The 14,354-nt window shown below is 44.1% G+C and overlaps 1 protein-coding gene across 5 annotated transcripts in view; it reads left to right on the forward strand.

Annotated features, from left to right (window-relative positions):
• NBAS (NBAS subunit of NRZ tethering complex) overlaps positions 1-14,354 on the forward strand; it is a 341,233-nt gene that overhangs the window by 147,019 nt on the left and 179,860 nt on the right. For 4 of the 5 annotated variants that reach the window (XM_075923472.2, XM_075923474.2, XM_075923473.2 and 1 more), the window contains one exon: positions 13,027-13,194. The exons of the other annotated variant lie outside the window; for it this stretch is intronic. In XM_075923472.2, coding sequence (XP_075779587.2) covers positions 13,027-13,194 — 168 coding nt within the window. The remainder of the gene's footprint in view (positions 1-13,026; positions 13,195-14,354) is intronic. 5 annotated transcript variants of the gene reach the window in all.

A 14,354-nucleotide genomic window follows, 5' to 3' on the forward strand; every position in this document is an offset into this window, starting at 1 on the left:
TTCAGGGGATAGCCAAGTTAGTCTGTTACAGAAAAAAACAACAAATGGTCTGGTAGCACTTTATAGGCTAACAAAACCATCTACGTGTTTTGTTAGTCTATAAAGTGCTACCAGACCATTTGTTGTGTTTATCCCTAGATGTCCTCTAAGAGTCCACTAAGCAGTGGAAGTGTTGGTAATGCTATAGACAGTTTCAACCCTCTGTGATTCGGCAAATTCTTTGGTTTGGTACTGGTCAGGTTCTGAGAATGCTGGACTAGAGAGGTTCAACCTGTAGTTATTATATATATTCTTCAGAAACACTCTATCTTAATAAAAGCGATGAGGAGTCCTGTGGCACCTTATAGACTAACAGATTTATTGGAATATAAGCTTTCGTGGGGAAAGACCCACTTCATCAGATGCATGTAGTGGAAATTTCCAGAGGCAGGTATAAATATACAAGCTTAAGAAAAGAGTTCCAATCAAAATTAAGGCTGGAGATAACGAGGTCAGTTCAGTCAGGGAGGATGAGGCCCACTTCTGGCATCTGATGTGGAGGTGTGAACACCAAGAGAAGAGAAACGGCTTTTGTAGTTGGACAGCCATTCACAGTCTTTGTTTAATCCTAAATTGATGGTGTCAAATTGCAGATGAACTATAGCTCAGCAGTTTCTCTTTGAAGTCTGTTCTTGAAGTTTTTTTGCTGCTGGATGGCTACCTTTAAATCTGCTACTGTGTGTCCAGGGAGATGGAAGTGTTCTCCTACAAGTTTCTGTATATTACCATTCCTGATATCTGATTTGTGTCCGTTTATTCTTTTACGTAGGAACTGTCCAGTTTGACCGATGTATATAGCAGAGGGGCATTGCTGGAACATGATGGAGTATATTACATTAGTAGATGTGCAGGTGAATGAACCCGTGATGGTGTGGCTGATCTGGTTCAGTCCTGTGATGGTGTTGCTGATATAGATATGTGGGCAGTGTTGGCACTGAGGTTTGTTGCATGGATTGGTTCTTGAGTTAGAGTTACTGTGGTGCAGTGTATAGTTGCTGGTGAGAATTTGTTTCGGGTTGACGGGTTGTCTGTGGGCGAGGACTGGTCTGCCTCCCAAGGCCTGTGCAAGTGAGGGATCATTGTCCAGGATGGGTTGTAGATCACTGATGATGTTGGAGAGGTTTTAGCTGAGGACTGTAGGTGATGGCCAGTGGTGTTCTGTTGGTTTCTTTCTTGGGCTTGTCTTGTAGTAGGAGGCTTCTGGGTACACGTCTGGCCCTGTTGATCTGTTTCCTCACTTCCTCAGGCAGGTATCGTAGTTTTAAGAATGCTTGGTGAAGACCTTGTAGGCATTTGTCTCGGTCAGAGGGGTTGGAGCAAATGCGGTTGTATCTTGGTACTTGGCTATAGAGAATGGATCGTGTGGTGTGTCTAGGATGGAGGTTTGAGGCATGAAGGTAGGCATAGCGGTCTGTAGGTTTTTGGAATAGAGTGGTTCTTCTTCGAGCAGTGTCCTGTGGGTGCTCCACTATATGTGTCGGGCTTGTCCCGGCGCCGCAGATGGGAGAATTTTTGTAGCCGTAGTCCGCCAGACTGCGCATGCGCGAAGCGCGGCTCGTGCTCTTCCGTGCCGTTTGTGTTCGCGTGGTCCGGTTCCCGCCAGTTCCTCCTGACCGTCCTCGGCCGCGGACGGAATACTGTTTTCTCCTCAGACTCTGTCAGGCTGAGAGAGAGAGAGAACCTTTAGGATTTAGTTAGATTACTTCATAGTTAGTTTTTTCCAGGTATTTAGTGACATTAGTATTAGTAGTAGCCGTTAGTTTTTACAAAAAAAATATTTCTTCAGAAGTTACCTGTAAATAGTTTCATACTGTAGATAGTTTCTTCTTTACTCCTGTCAGAAGAAGACTGGACCCTTTCCAATTTCTGGATAACCGTAGTCAGAGAGTTGTTGTTAACGGTTCTAAATCCTGCTGGAAAGGGATAACAAGTGGAGTTCCTCAAGGGTCTGTTTTGGGACCCGTACTGTTCAATATCTTCATCAATGATGTAGATATTGGGATAGAGAGTACGCTTATTAAGTTTGCAGATGATACCAAACTGGGTGGGGTTGCAACTTCTTTGGAGGATAGGGACATAATTCAAAATGACCTTAGCAAGTTCTCCACATCTTTCTTGAAATGCAGTGCCCAGAACTGAACACAATACTCCAATTGAGGCCTAAGCAGCGCAGAGTAGAGCGAAAGAATGACTTGTGTCTTGCTCACAGCACGCCTGTTAATGCATCCCAGAATCATGTTTGCTTTTTTTGCATCACACTGTTGACTCATATTTAGCTTGTGGTCCACTATAACCCCTAGATCCCTTTCTTCCATACTCCTTCCTAGACAGTCGCTTCCCATTTTGTATGTGTGAAACTGATTGTTCCTTCTTAAGTGGAGCACTTTGCATTTGTCTTTATTAAACTTCATCCTATTTACCTCAGATCATTTCTCCAATTTGTCCAGATCATTTTGAATTATGACCCTATCCTCCAGAGCAGTCACAACCCCTCCCAGCTTGGTATCATCGGCAAACTTAATAAGCGCACTTTCAATGCCAATATCTAAATCATTGATGAAGATATTGAACAAAGCCAGTCCCAAAACAGACCCCTGCAGAATCCCACTTGTTATACCTTTCCAACAGGATTGAGAACCATTAATAACTACTCTGAGTATGGTTATCCAGCCAATTATGCACCCACCTTATAGTAGCCCCATCTAAGTTGTATTTGCCTAGTTTATTGATAAGAATATCATGTGAGACCATATCAAAAGCCTTACTAAAGTCTAGGTATACCACATCCACTGCTTCTCCCTTATCCACAAGACTCGTTATCCTATTAAAGAAAGCTATCGGATTGGTTTGACATGATTTGTTCTTTACAAATCTATGCTGGCTGTTCCCTATCACCTTACAAGTGTTTGCAGATGATTTCCTTAATTACTTGCTCCATTATCTTCCCTGGCACAGAAGCTAAACTAACTGGTCTGTAGTTTCCTGGGTTGTTCTTGTTTACCTTTTTATAGATGGGCACTATATTTGCCCTTCTCCAGTCTTCCGGAATCTCTCCTGTAACCCATGATTTTCCAAAGATGATAGTTAGAGGCTCAGATACTTCCTCTTACAGCTCCTTGAGTATTCTAGGATGCATTTCATCAGGCCCTGGTGACTTGCAATCATCTAACTTTTCGAAGTGATTTTTAACTTGTTCTTTTTTTATTTTATCTTCTAAACCTACTCCGTTCCCACTAGCATTCACTGTTAGGCCAACTCTTCTCAGTTGTTTTTCCCCTCAACCTTGATTCGCATGGGAACTTACCTATCAGCTCTTTGAACTTACCAAAATCCACCTTCCTGAAATCCATTGTCTCTATTTGCTGTTCTCCCTTTTACCCTTCCTTAGAATTGTGAAATCTATGATTTCATGATCACTTTCACCGAAGCTGCCTTCCACTTTCAAATTCTCAACCAATTCCTCCCTATTTGTTAGGATCAAATCCAGAACAGCTTCCCCCCGGTAGCTTTTTCAACCTTCTGAAATAAAAAGTTGTCTCCAATGCAGCCCAAGAACTTATTGGATAGTCTGTGCCCCACTGTGTTACTCTCCCAACATATATCTGGATAGTTGAAGTCCCTCCATCACCACCAAATTTTGGGCTTTTGATGATTTTGTTAGTTGTTTTAAAAAAAGCCTCATCCACCTCTTCTACCTGGGTAGGTGGCCTGTAGTAGACTCCTAGCATGACATCACCCTTGTTTTTTACCCCTTTTAGCTTAACCCAGAGACTCTCAACACTTCCATCTCCTATGTCCATCTCCTCACACCGAAGTATGTTCATTTTTAATATATAAGGCAACACCTCCTCCCTTTTTCCCTTGTCTATCCTTCCTGAGCAAGCTGTACCCTTCTATCCCAACATTCCAATCGTGTGTTATCCCACCAAGTTTCTGTGATGCCAACCATGTCATAGTTGTATTTATTTATTAGCACTTCCAGTTCTTCCTGCTTATTACCCATAGGTCTCGCATTTGTATATAGGCATCTAAGATACTGATTTGATCTTGCCTCCCAGTTTTGCCCTGACTCCCCTCTCTCTCTGCCATTATATCTTACGCTCCCTCCCATTTCCGACCCGTCTCCCAGGTTTCCATGTTCTTCACTTACCCGTGGGCTTTGCTCACCGGTCCCCGTCGAACCTAGTTTAAAGCTCTCCTCACTAGGTTAGCAGTTTGTGTCCAAATAGGGTCTTCCCCCTTCTTGAAAGGTGAATGCCGTCTCTGCCTAGCAGTCCTTCCTGGAATAGCATCCCATGGTCGAGGAAGCCAAAGCCCTCCTGGTGACACCATCTTCGTAACCAGGCATTCACCTCCAGGATGCACTTGTCTCTGCCCGGGCCCCTACTGTTAACAGGAAGGATCAAATAGAATACCACCTGTGCTTTAAACTCCTTCACCTGTACTCCCAGAGCCCTGTAGTCACACTTGATTCGCTCAGTGTCACACCTCGCAGTATCATTTGTGCCCACATGGATGAGTAGCATGGGGTAAGTAGTCAGAGGGCGGGATAATCCTTGATAATGCCTCCATAACATCTCGGATATGGGCTCCGGCAGGCAGCATACCTCCCGAGATGAAGTTTCAGGGTGACAGATGGGCGCCTCCGTCCCCCTCAGAAGATAGTCTCCGACTACCACTACCCTATATTTCCTATTTGCTGTGGTGGCAGCAGACCTCCCATCCTTGGGGGTACGAGGCTTCTCCTCCTTTGTTGTAGGGGGTTATTCCTTATCTCCTGTATCAAGAAGATCATAACAGTTTCCTAGTACCACAGCAGGAGGGCTTGGAGCAGGGGTGGAGCACTGCCTGCTGCCAGAAGTAACCAGCTGCCAGTGTCACCTGAGCTATCTCCTCCACTAGTGATGTGTCAGCAGTCTTGTGTACTGGGACAGTTACCTCAGCTGCCTCCACATGAGCATTGTTCAGGAATTGCTCATGGATTTGGATGCTCCTCAATCTAGCACCACCTCCTGTAGCTCTCCCACCTGCTGCCTGAGAGATTCCACCAGCAGGCACCTTTCACATTGGATGGCCCCCCAGCCTGGATATCAATAAGTGTGAATTGCAAGCCACCAAATCTGAAATAGGTGTGTGTAAGGATAAAGTCACAGAGCTCAGCCACCAGTTGTGCTGTGGAATCAGGGATACTATTCCTGACAGCTTGTATTCCATCTATGTGTGGGATGTTGGTGTAGAGAACCTCTACATCCATGGTGGCTAGGATGGTGTTTTCTGGAAGATGCCCAATGCATTGTAGTTTTCTCAGGAAATCAGTAGTGTCTTGGAGATAGCTGTGAGGGCTAGTGGCATAGGGTCTGAGTCCACATATCCAGACAGTCCTGCAGTGAGAGTGCCAATGCCCGAGATGATGGAGCATCCAGGATTTCCAGGTTTGGGATCTTCCCGGTCAGGGCTCGAAGGGTGTGTTTGTGTAGATTTGTTCCTGTGCTTGTGTAGGGAGTGTCCTGAGCAGATGCTGAATTTCTTAGTGTATTCCTCAGTGGGATCTGAGGAAAGTGGCCTGTAGAAGGTGGTATTGGAGAGTTGTCTGGCAGCCTCCTTTTGGGAGTCAGACCTGTTCGAGATGACAACACCACCTCCTTTATCAGCCTCTTTGATTATAATGTCAGAGTTGTTTCTGAGGATATGGGGCAAGCAATGCTGTTTTTCCACAATTTCTGTCTGTGCACGTCGGCGTAAGCATTCTATGTATAGGTCCAGACTGTCATTTCAACCCTCAGGAGGAGTCCATGCAGAGTTCTTCTTCTTGTGCTGTTGGTGGGAGGGTATCTGTGTGTCCGTGCACTGCTGCCAGAAGTAACCAGCTGTGTTGTGTTGAAAGTATTCCTTGAGTCGGAGACAGCGAAAGTAGACTTTGAGATCGCTGCAGAACTGTATCATGTTTGTGGCAGTGATGGGGCAAAAAGAGAGTCCCCGAGATAGGACAGACTCTTCTGCCGGGCTGAGTGTGTAGTTGGCTAGATTGATGATATTGCTGGTTGAGTTCAGGGTACCACAGTTGTGGCCCTATGTGGCAGGTAGGAGTTTCGACAGCTTACAGTCTTTTTTCCTCTGTAGATAAGTGATGTGTGTAATACTTGATAATAATACTTGATAGAAATACTTGCTCTTACTTAAAACTGACTTTTGTTTCAGTTTATATACAGTATCATTTATATTTGCTTATACATTTGGTGTAATGGATTTTGAAGTTTATAATCTGTGAAGCTCAGACTAGTTTCTGTAATTTAAGATTTTTCACTTAAAATGCCCTTTAAAAAAAGGAATGTGTTACCCTACTTTTCACTTCCACGCTTACAGCTTCAACATAACTTCAACAATAGCACAATAGAATGTGAACATTTGTGTCCCCTAAAATGAAAGACTAGGAACCACCTAAATATCAAGGAGGTGAAAATGTCTTGGACGGAGTTCTTTTAAGAGCTGAGTTAGAAGTTTGGTTGAATGTTCTTTTGAAAGAATAGGTTTTTGCTAACTTGGATTTTATTTATTTCCTCTTATTTTGGTAATTAATTTTATACAAATACACGTGTATTTCAGATTTTGCTGTCTAAGGTTTATTCAGACAAAAAATCCAATTGATTCCAGAGATGAGCTAATTAGTATCCAGTATATATTTGTTGGGGAGACTCTCTGGAGAGGTTGCCATTGTATGCGGCAACATATCAGCTAACACTTTTTGTTTCAACTATTATTTGGATAAAGTTGATAAAACTATCACTAGATGGGCATAGCTCCATTATGTTTCACAATCTCAAGGGTTCCAATAAAAGATTATTCACACATTTTGCTAATTTTAATTTCTTCGAGTGCTTACTCATGTCCATTCAACATAGGGGTGTGTGCCTGCCACATGCACCGGTGCCGTAAGTTTTTCCCTGACCAGTACCCCCCTGGAGTGGCACACTCATGCCACACTATATAGGGTGCTTCTGGCCCTTCCCTCAGTTCCTTCTTACTTTCAGGGATGGTGCTTGGAACATCCTCAGTGCCATTGACATCGGCACCGCTGGTGCTATCCCAGGTCATGCTGTCACCACCGTCCCAGTGTCAGGTACCGTGGTCCCCATGAACTCCCCTGGGGCTTTCCAGTACAGCCCCAGCTTACCAACTCAGTCACTGGAGCATCCCAGGCCCCTTCAATGCCACCAGGATCTTATAGGCCTCAAGGGGGCACGGGGACACCAGCCCTCCCTCAACAGACAGCTGGGGTGAGTGGTCAGCCCCCATCTCCTGAGGAAGGCCAACTGGCCCTGGCTGCCTCCTTTGTTGCTTGATGAGGCTATTGTGGCTTCTCCCCCGTCAGTGCCCCAGGAGGACTCGAGCCCACCATGACCTCCTGAGAAGAGTGGCTAACAGTTTGGACCTCCAGGCCGAGGAGGTGCAAGAGATCTCCGACTCGCTGTTCAGGGTTCTGGGTCCTGCAGGGCCTGTCAGGGTGGCCTTGGCTCTGCATGAGGCAGTCACCAAGATTGCCAAGATACTATGGCAGACTCCCTCCTCCATCCTGCCTATAGACAAGAGTGCTGAGTGGAAGTATTTTGTCCGGGCAGGGGAACATGACTACCTTTACACCCACTTGCCACCCAACTCCCAAGGGAGCACCAGAGCAAGCCAGCCCTCGTCCGCAAAAATAAAGACTCCAAATGGTTTATTCTTCAGTCAGCTTTCAGTTAAGGGTGGCGAACCACCAGGTCTTGTTTGCCAGGTCTGAAACAGGCGATGGCCAGATTTGAGACCTCTTTGCTGATAGCTTCCCTCTGAGTTATAAGGCCCTGATTGAAGAAGGGTCCTCCATGGTGCTGGCGGCCTTGCAAGCAGCGTCTGATGCTGCGGACTTGGTGGCTCACTGCTTGGCTTCCACCATCTCCATGAGGCTTGTAGCCTGCCTTCTTGTATCGGGCCTATCTCTGGAGGCACAGAACTCCATTCAAGATCTGCCTTTTGACATGGGGCCCTGTTTGCAGAACAGACGAACACAAAATTGCACAGGCTAAAGGACTCTTATATGACCTTGAAAACTTTAGGGCTCTACATCTCAGGGTCAGTGAGGAAAAGGGTTAAGCCCCAATCCTCTCAACAAAAGAGCCTGTATGCCCATCAGGAGAGAGCACCTTTCTGCCTGAAGCCCTCCAAGCGGAGACAAGGCCTCCATCCCCTGCCTGGCCAATAATTGACCAGCCAGGCAAAACCCCAGGGCAAGTGTTCCTTTTGAGGATGCGCCCCGGGACTCCCAAGATCTTGCCTGCCTGTTCTCCTTCAGGCTTTGTTCCTTGCTCCCAGCATGGACTGTTGGGTCTTAGCCACTGTCTTAGCATGGCTACACTCTCTGGCTGTCTTCCACATCACCCTCATCCCCTATCCCTTTTCAGGGACCCATTTCAAAGTAGTTTCTCAAACAGGAGCTATCCTAGTTGCTCCAGGTGGAAGCAGTGGAGAGGATATCGCCAGAATTCAAGAAGAAAGCTTTTTACTCCCATTGCTTTTTGATCCCCAGAGTGAAAGGGGGCCTACAACCTATATTGGACTTGCAGGGTGTCAACAAATATTTGGTCTGCCTCAAGTTCTGTACAGTCTTGCTGGCCATTATCATTCCCCATCTGAATTCTTGGGGCTGGTATGCCACTCTCAACCTCAAGGATGTGTAATTCCATATCGCCATCTTCGAAGGTCACAAGCACTTCCTGAGATTCACAGTTGGGAGACCCACTACCAATTCACTGTCCTGTTCTTGGGCCTTCTACTGCACCCAAGGTTTTCACCAAATGCATGTTGGCAATTTTGACATACCTGAGGGGTCAGGGTATACAGCTATACCCTTACCTGGATGACTGGCTCGTTAAGGGCCCGTGGAGGCAAAAGGTCCATTGCAATATGTGTCTCCTCCTGGTCACATGCCGCTGGCTTAGCCTGTTGATAAACAAGAAAAAGTACCTCTTGGTACCAACTCAGGGGATAGAGTTCATAGGAGTGGCCAGAGCACCGCTCCCTTGAGAGATTCAAGGCCTTGCTGGCTCTCATTCAGCAACTCACAGATGCCCCTATGACCACAGCATGAGTGTCAGCAGATTCTGGAATATTTTATATGGCTGCTTGCATGTATGTCAGGCTCAGAATGAGGTCCCTCCAAGTGTGGCTGGTCTCAGTGTATGTACCAGGAAAGCACTTTCTAGAAAGGGTGGTAAGGGTCCCACCTCAAGTTCTGTCAGCCCTGAACTGATGGATGAGCCTAGACTGAGTCATGTTGAGCATCCTATACCATCCTCAACTGCACTTGAGAGAGCTAGTAGTTGACACTTCAGACTGTGGTTGGGGAGCCCACAGGGGGACCCCTCGCACCCAGGGCATGTGGTTGGCTCAGGAGAAATTGCTCTACAGAAACTTAAAAGCTAAGAGTAATCAGGAACAAGTGTGCGATGTTTCTCACTTCACAGGCAGGGTGGCGTACGTCCTCACAGACAACACTGCTACCATGTACTACATAAACAGGCAAGAAGGAGCAGGTTCCCCAGAGCTCTGCAAGAAGGCTATGAGACTCTGGGGGTTTGGCGTCCTGCACAGCATTGTGCTAGAAGCCCATCACCTTCCAGTGGTTCAGAATGCGATCACAGATCGTCTCAGCAAAGAGTTCTTCTTTCACCATGAGTGGGCTCTCCACCCCGAGGTGACTGACTCCCTCTTCCGCAACTGGGGCTGTCCCCTAGTGGACCTATTTGCAACGAGAGAGAACACAAAGTGCAGCCGGTTCTGGTCCCAGTTTGGCCTTGAGTGGGGTTCTTTAATGGATGTCTCCTCTACGCCTTCTGTCCATTTCCCCCTCTCTTTATAGTCACCTATGTTGAATGGACACAAGCAAGCACTCGACGAAGAAAAGACAGTTATCTGTTCTGTAACTGGTATTTAAGAAGTATTCCTCATGTCCATTCAATCTCCCACCCTCCTCTATCTCTTCTGTCATAGTTCCGGCAAGAAGGAACTTAGAAGGGAGGGGTCTGGGATGCCCTATAGAGCGTGCCCTATATGGCTACTTTGGGGAGTGCTGAGGTCCCTGGCCCCTACAGTTACTGTTTAGGGAAAAACTTGTGGCAGTGCTGCATGTCACAGGCACGCACACCTATGTTGAATAGACATGATCAATACATCTCGAAGAACACCAGTTACAGAACAGGTAACTATTTTTTTTTCAATCCTCCCACAGTGAATAGAAGCGTTCTTTCCCTCTTCTCAGGGTATGTTAGGATGACATAGGTGGGAACATGATCTTATGGCTCCTTTGTAAACACCATTGTTTATGCATTTAAAAATAGCAGTCGACGAAGCATTACAATAAATATTGTGAAGAATTCCTCATTGGTGTTAGGCTGGACTAGATAACGTAATTACCGTCGTTGCTTTTCAGCTCAGATAATTCTTGGAAGAGCTATGTTCAGGAAGGAAAGGAATTCCTCGACAATTACCTTGGTTATTAAGCTCCAGTTCCCCTTTGCACTCTTGTGGTATGCTGTAATTACCTCAATGCCTAATTTAGTAGTGTTCAAAGACAAAAAAATCTCAAAGAGAAAATTAGGGCCTTGATTCAAGAAGAAGATTTCTGATTATTATAGTTAATATGATTAGATTAAAGTACAGTGCTTAGCCACAAAATGCTGTGTTACATGTGAACAGGAGAGATGATAACCACAGTAAGTAATTCCGCATAAACGAGGGCTGACTTTATACTAAATCTGCTTAATACTTAAAACACGCATTACATCTGCTGTTAGATATATAAATAAAATAATTATTTTAAGTAATATGAAAATGTAATTACGATGCAGTGGGACTTTAGCACATGAGAAATTTGCAATGTCAAGAATATTGGTGCTGTCAGTGGAAGCAAGGTGTTTAAAGATAAATTGCAGAAGATGCATAATTCGCAAACATCCTATAAAAATTACATTTTGCATTATTGCTGTTTAAAGGACTCAAAACTTCTACTAGCTGTAGTTTAGTATTTTGTTTTCCAGATTATGGGTTGGCAGCCCATCAAGGTAATCCATTGGTGGGCTGCAACACATTTTGTTTACCTTGAATGAATAAAGTTCTATATTTGAGTAACTAGAAAAAATGGTATCATGGGATTCCATATTCATTGGACTTTCTAAGAAGGAATAGACTTCTGAATATATTTTCTTAGTTATGTTGGGTCTGTAGAGCTAACAGGAATGCAAAATCTGCCAGGGAGTGCTCACATTTACAAATGTTGTGGCAGTACAGTTGATGATGCCTTTTTAATGATAATGGTAGATTTGGTGATAAATGTCTTCTGGGTTTTTTTTGTACATTTAAAAAAAATCTAAAATAATGAGGCATATTAGAGCAGCCTAAAGTACAAAATAATTTGCTGCTCTTGGTAGGGATGTGAAAGTATAACCATCTACATGATTAACCAATGGGTCTGGGCTCATTAGTTAACCTACATAGTTACATATTGGCTTCCAGTACAAAACATTCGAAATTGGATCCTAACCTGAGGGAAATAATCTTATTATGTCACTTCGATTATCAGTTTGCCAGTCTGAAGTATACAGTACTATATTTAAAGATGCTAGAGAATAAAATAGATTAGAAGTGGAATCCTATCCCATTGAAGTATTAACTTCAAAACTTCACCTATGTCATTTTAGTTGTCAGTCCCTGTTCAGTGTCTAAAATTCTGTCTCAAGTTTCTGAGCTGAAAACTGGAAGCTCATATTCTTCTACCAGCATAAATTTACAAAAGTGATTTTCTTTTGATAGTTATCAATGTAATATAATTTGTGGGGAATAACCATCATAACATATTAGCCATTACATCATGAGCAAAATGTATGTATAAAAGTGTACATATGTGTGATTATCATCAGTGGAATATAATTACATTATTTACAACATACTGAAATCTGTTTTATATTCAAATATATAAGCTGTGTAAAACATGGACAGAATTGGCACAGAACTCTCAGGAGTTAGTAACCAAAATGACTGCAGATATACCCAGTATTAATTTAAACCTGTTGTTTCAGGGAGGTCTGACCCTGTAATTCAAATTTGCAAAACCCATATCCTATATTTTGAAACACCAGACCTGAACTTGACCTTATTGAGTGTGGATGCAGGTGTCTGCCTTAAACATGTGTAAGTGTGGGAAGAGTGGAAAATCAGAATATGCAGATATCTGACACAGATCCATTTGCAGCTTGTGAGAATTGCTTTATTTGGTTAATGCCTCAAAGTACCACATGCAGAATTTCAAATCTGTGAGCATTCATATAGCTTGCCAGTATGTTTCCATCAATGCAGGTAGCGTAGATCTGCAACATGGAATGGGATGGTGCGGGAGAACCCTAGTTTGGGTGACTCCAAGGGGAAAAAAGATTAAATTTCTCACCAGTGAAGGGTGTAAAGACAAGAGTCTCCTACGAGAAACTGGATGGTTTAGTTGTGCTCCTTGGAAATCCACGCAATCCTGACTTTGTATGTTAAGACTGTTCATAAGATGTTGAAGAATGGCCAGTATGCCCAACCTTCCCTTTACTGTAAACTTCAGTATATCAACAGAATTGTGGGATTAATTGAGCAAAATAAACACCTTCATAACCTTCAAAATGTAAATGGCTGTTATCCACAATATTATGAGATTAGAATTTAATGAGAAAAAGAGTGTTCTATTAATCAAAAAATCAGGTATTAGATTAAAAAGTGCAACATTATTTGTAACTCTGCTTGTGTTTAGCTTGCTGCTTAATGAGACTGATAATTTAACTCATTAACAAAACTGTTATCAGTATGTCTTTATGCCACTGTGTGTTCATTCTAGGCATTTGGCTTTATTAACTCATTGCAGTGATAATTCTGAGGTTATAGCTAATATTAGTTGTTGTGTATTGTTGCATAAACTCACAGGACGATATCAGCATTTCTTCTAGCCAATCTGCTGACTTGTTGTACTGGACCACCGCTAAAACCATGAAAGTTCTGACTAATACAACTACAACAACAAAAGCAATGCTGCATGCAGTCAGTGATGGACAGTGGTGGAAGAGGTCATTAACTTATCTTCGTCCATTACATGTAAGAAGTCACTAAAAATCTCTGCTATGCTGTATGGTCTTGCTAATGGATAAACATAGAGTTGTCAACTTCCTAATTGTGCAAAACTGAACACCGTTGCCCTGCCCCGTTCCCTGATGTCCTGCCAACTGACCTGTCTCTTTTCTCAGCCCTCCCCCACACTCATTCCATCTCTTCTCCCTCCATTGTTCTCCCTCTCCTACCCTCACTTTCATTAGGCTGGGGCAAGAGCTTAGGCTCCAGCTGGACATGCAGCCTCTGGGTTGCAAGCAAATGAGGGGTTTAGGGTTCAAGGCAGGCCTTTGGGCTCTGGGCTGGGGCAGGTAGTTGGAGTGTGTGTGGAGGGGGCTGAGGTGCTGGAGAGGACACAGCTGGGCTAAAGCAGGTTCCCTGCCTAGCCTCGCTCTGTGCTGCTCCCAGAAGCAGCCAACATGACTGGCCCCTAGGCCAAGTTTCAGCCAAGCGGCTCTGTACAGTGAGCGCTTCCTGGGCCCACACATGCTGCCTCTGCAATTTCTATTGGCTGCAGTTCCTGGGCAATCAGAACTGCACAGGTAGTGCTGGGGGAAGGGGGGTCAGTACACAGTCACTGGTCATCTCTCTGCCTAGAAAAGTCTGCAGCTCTGCTCCTTGAACCACTAGAACCACGGGCAGTCATGCTAACGTTAAAGACCCATGGATGATTTGCAATGTTTTCTTATATTTTACCACTTTATTTTTGCAAAATGCATACTGTTGTTGCTCTTATTTTATTAGCGTTAGTTGTGTCATTAAAGGAGAGCAAGCACAAGCCAATGCTTGTAAAATTTCAGGGAGTTTGTTGTGGGAGCTATAAGCAATTGAAGCACCATTAATACATAGTGTCTCACTTTCTATTAAAATATAAACAGTCTCTTTACCTTCCTATTCTTTTTCAGTTCCCATTCACACTTTTCTTTCCATGTCGGTTGAGCCCCATTGACTTCAGCGGGTTCTGCATGGGTTCCATGCACAGAGATGATTGCAGGAACTCCTCCCATCTGAATATCAGACTGTTTATTAGACCTTAAAGCAGAGCTACTCAACTTTGGAAGCCCTGGGGGCCACAATGATACTCACAGCACATGCCTAGGTCCGCAACTTAAGTGTGGCTGCATGTACATACAAATATGTATGCAAAT

The sequence above is a fragment of the Pelodiscus sinensis genome, chromosome 3 (genome assembly GCF_052426305.1).
Source record: "Pelodiscus sinensis isolate ZL-2025 chromosome 3, ASM5242630v1, whole genome shotgun sequence".
NCBI classification, from domain to species: domain Eukaryota; kingdom Metazoa; phylum Chordata; order Testudines; family Trionychidae; genus Pelodiscus; species Pelodiscus sinensis.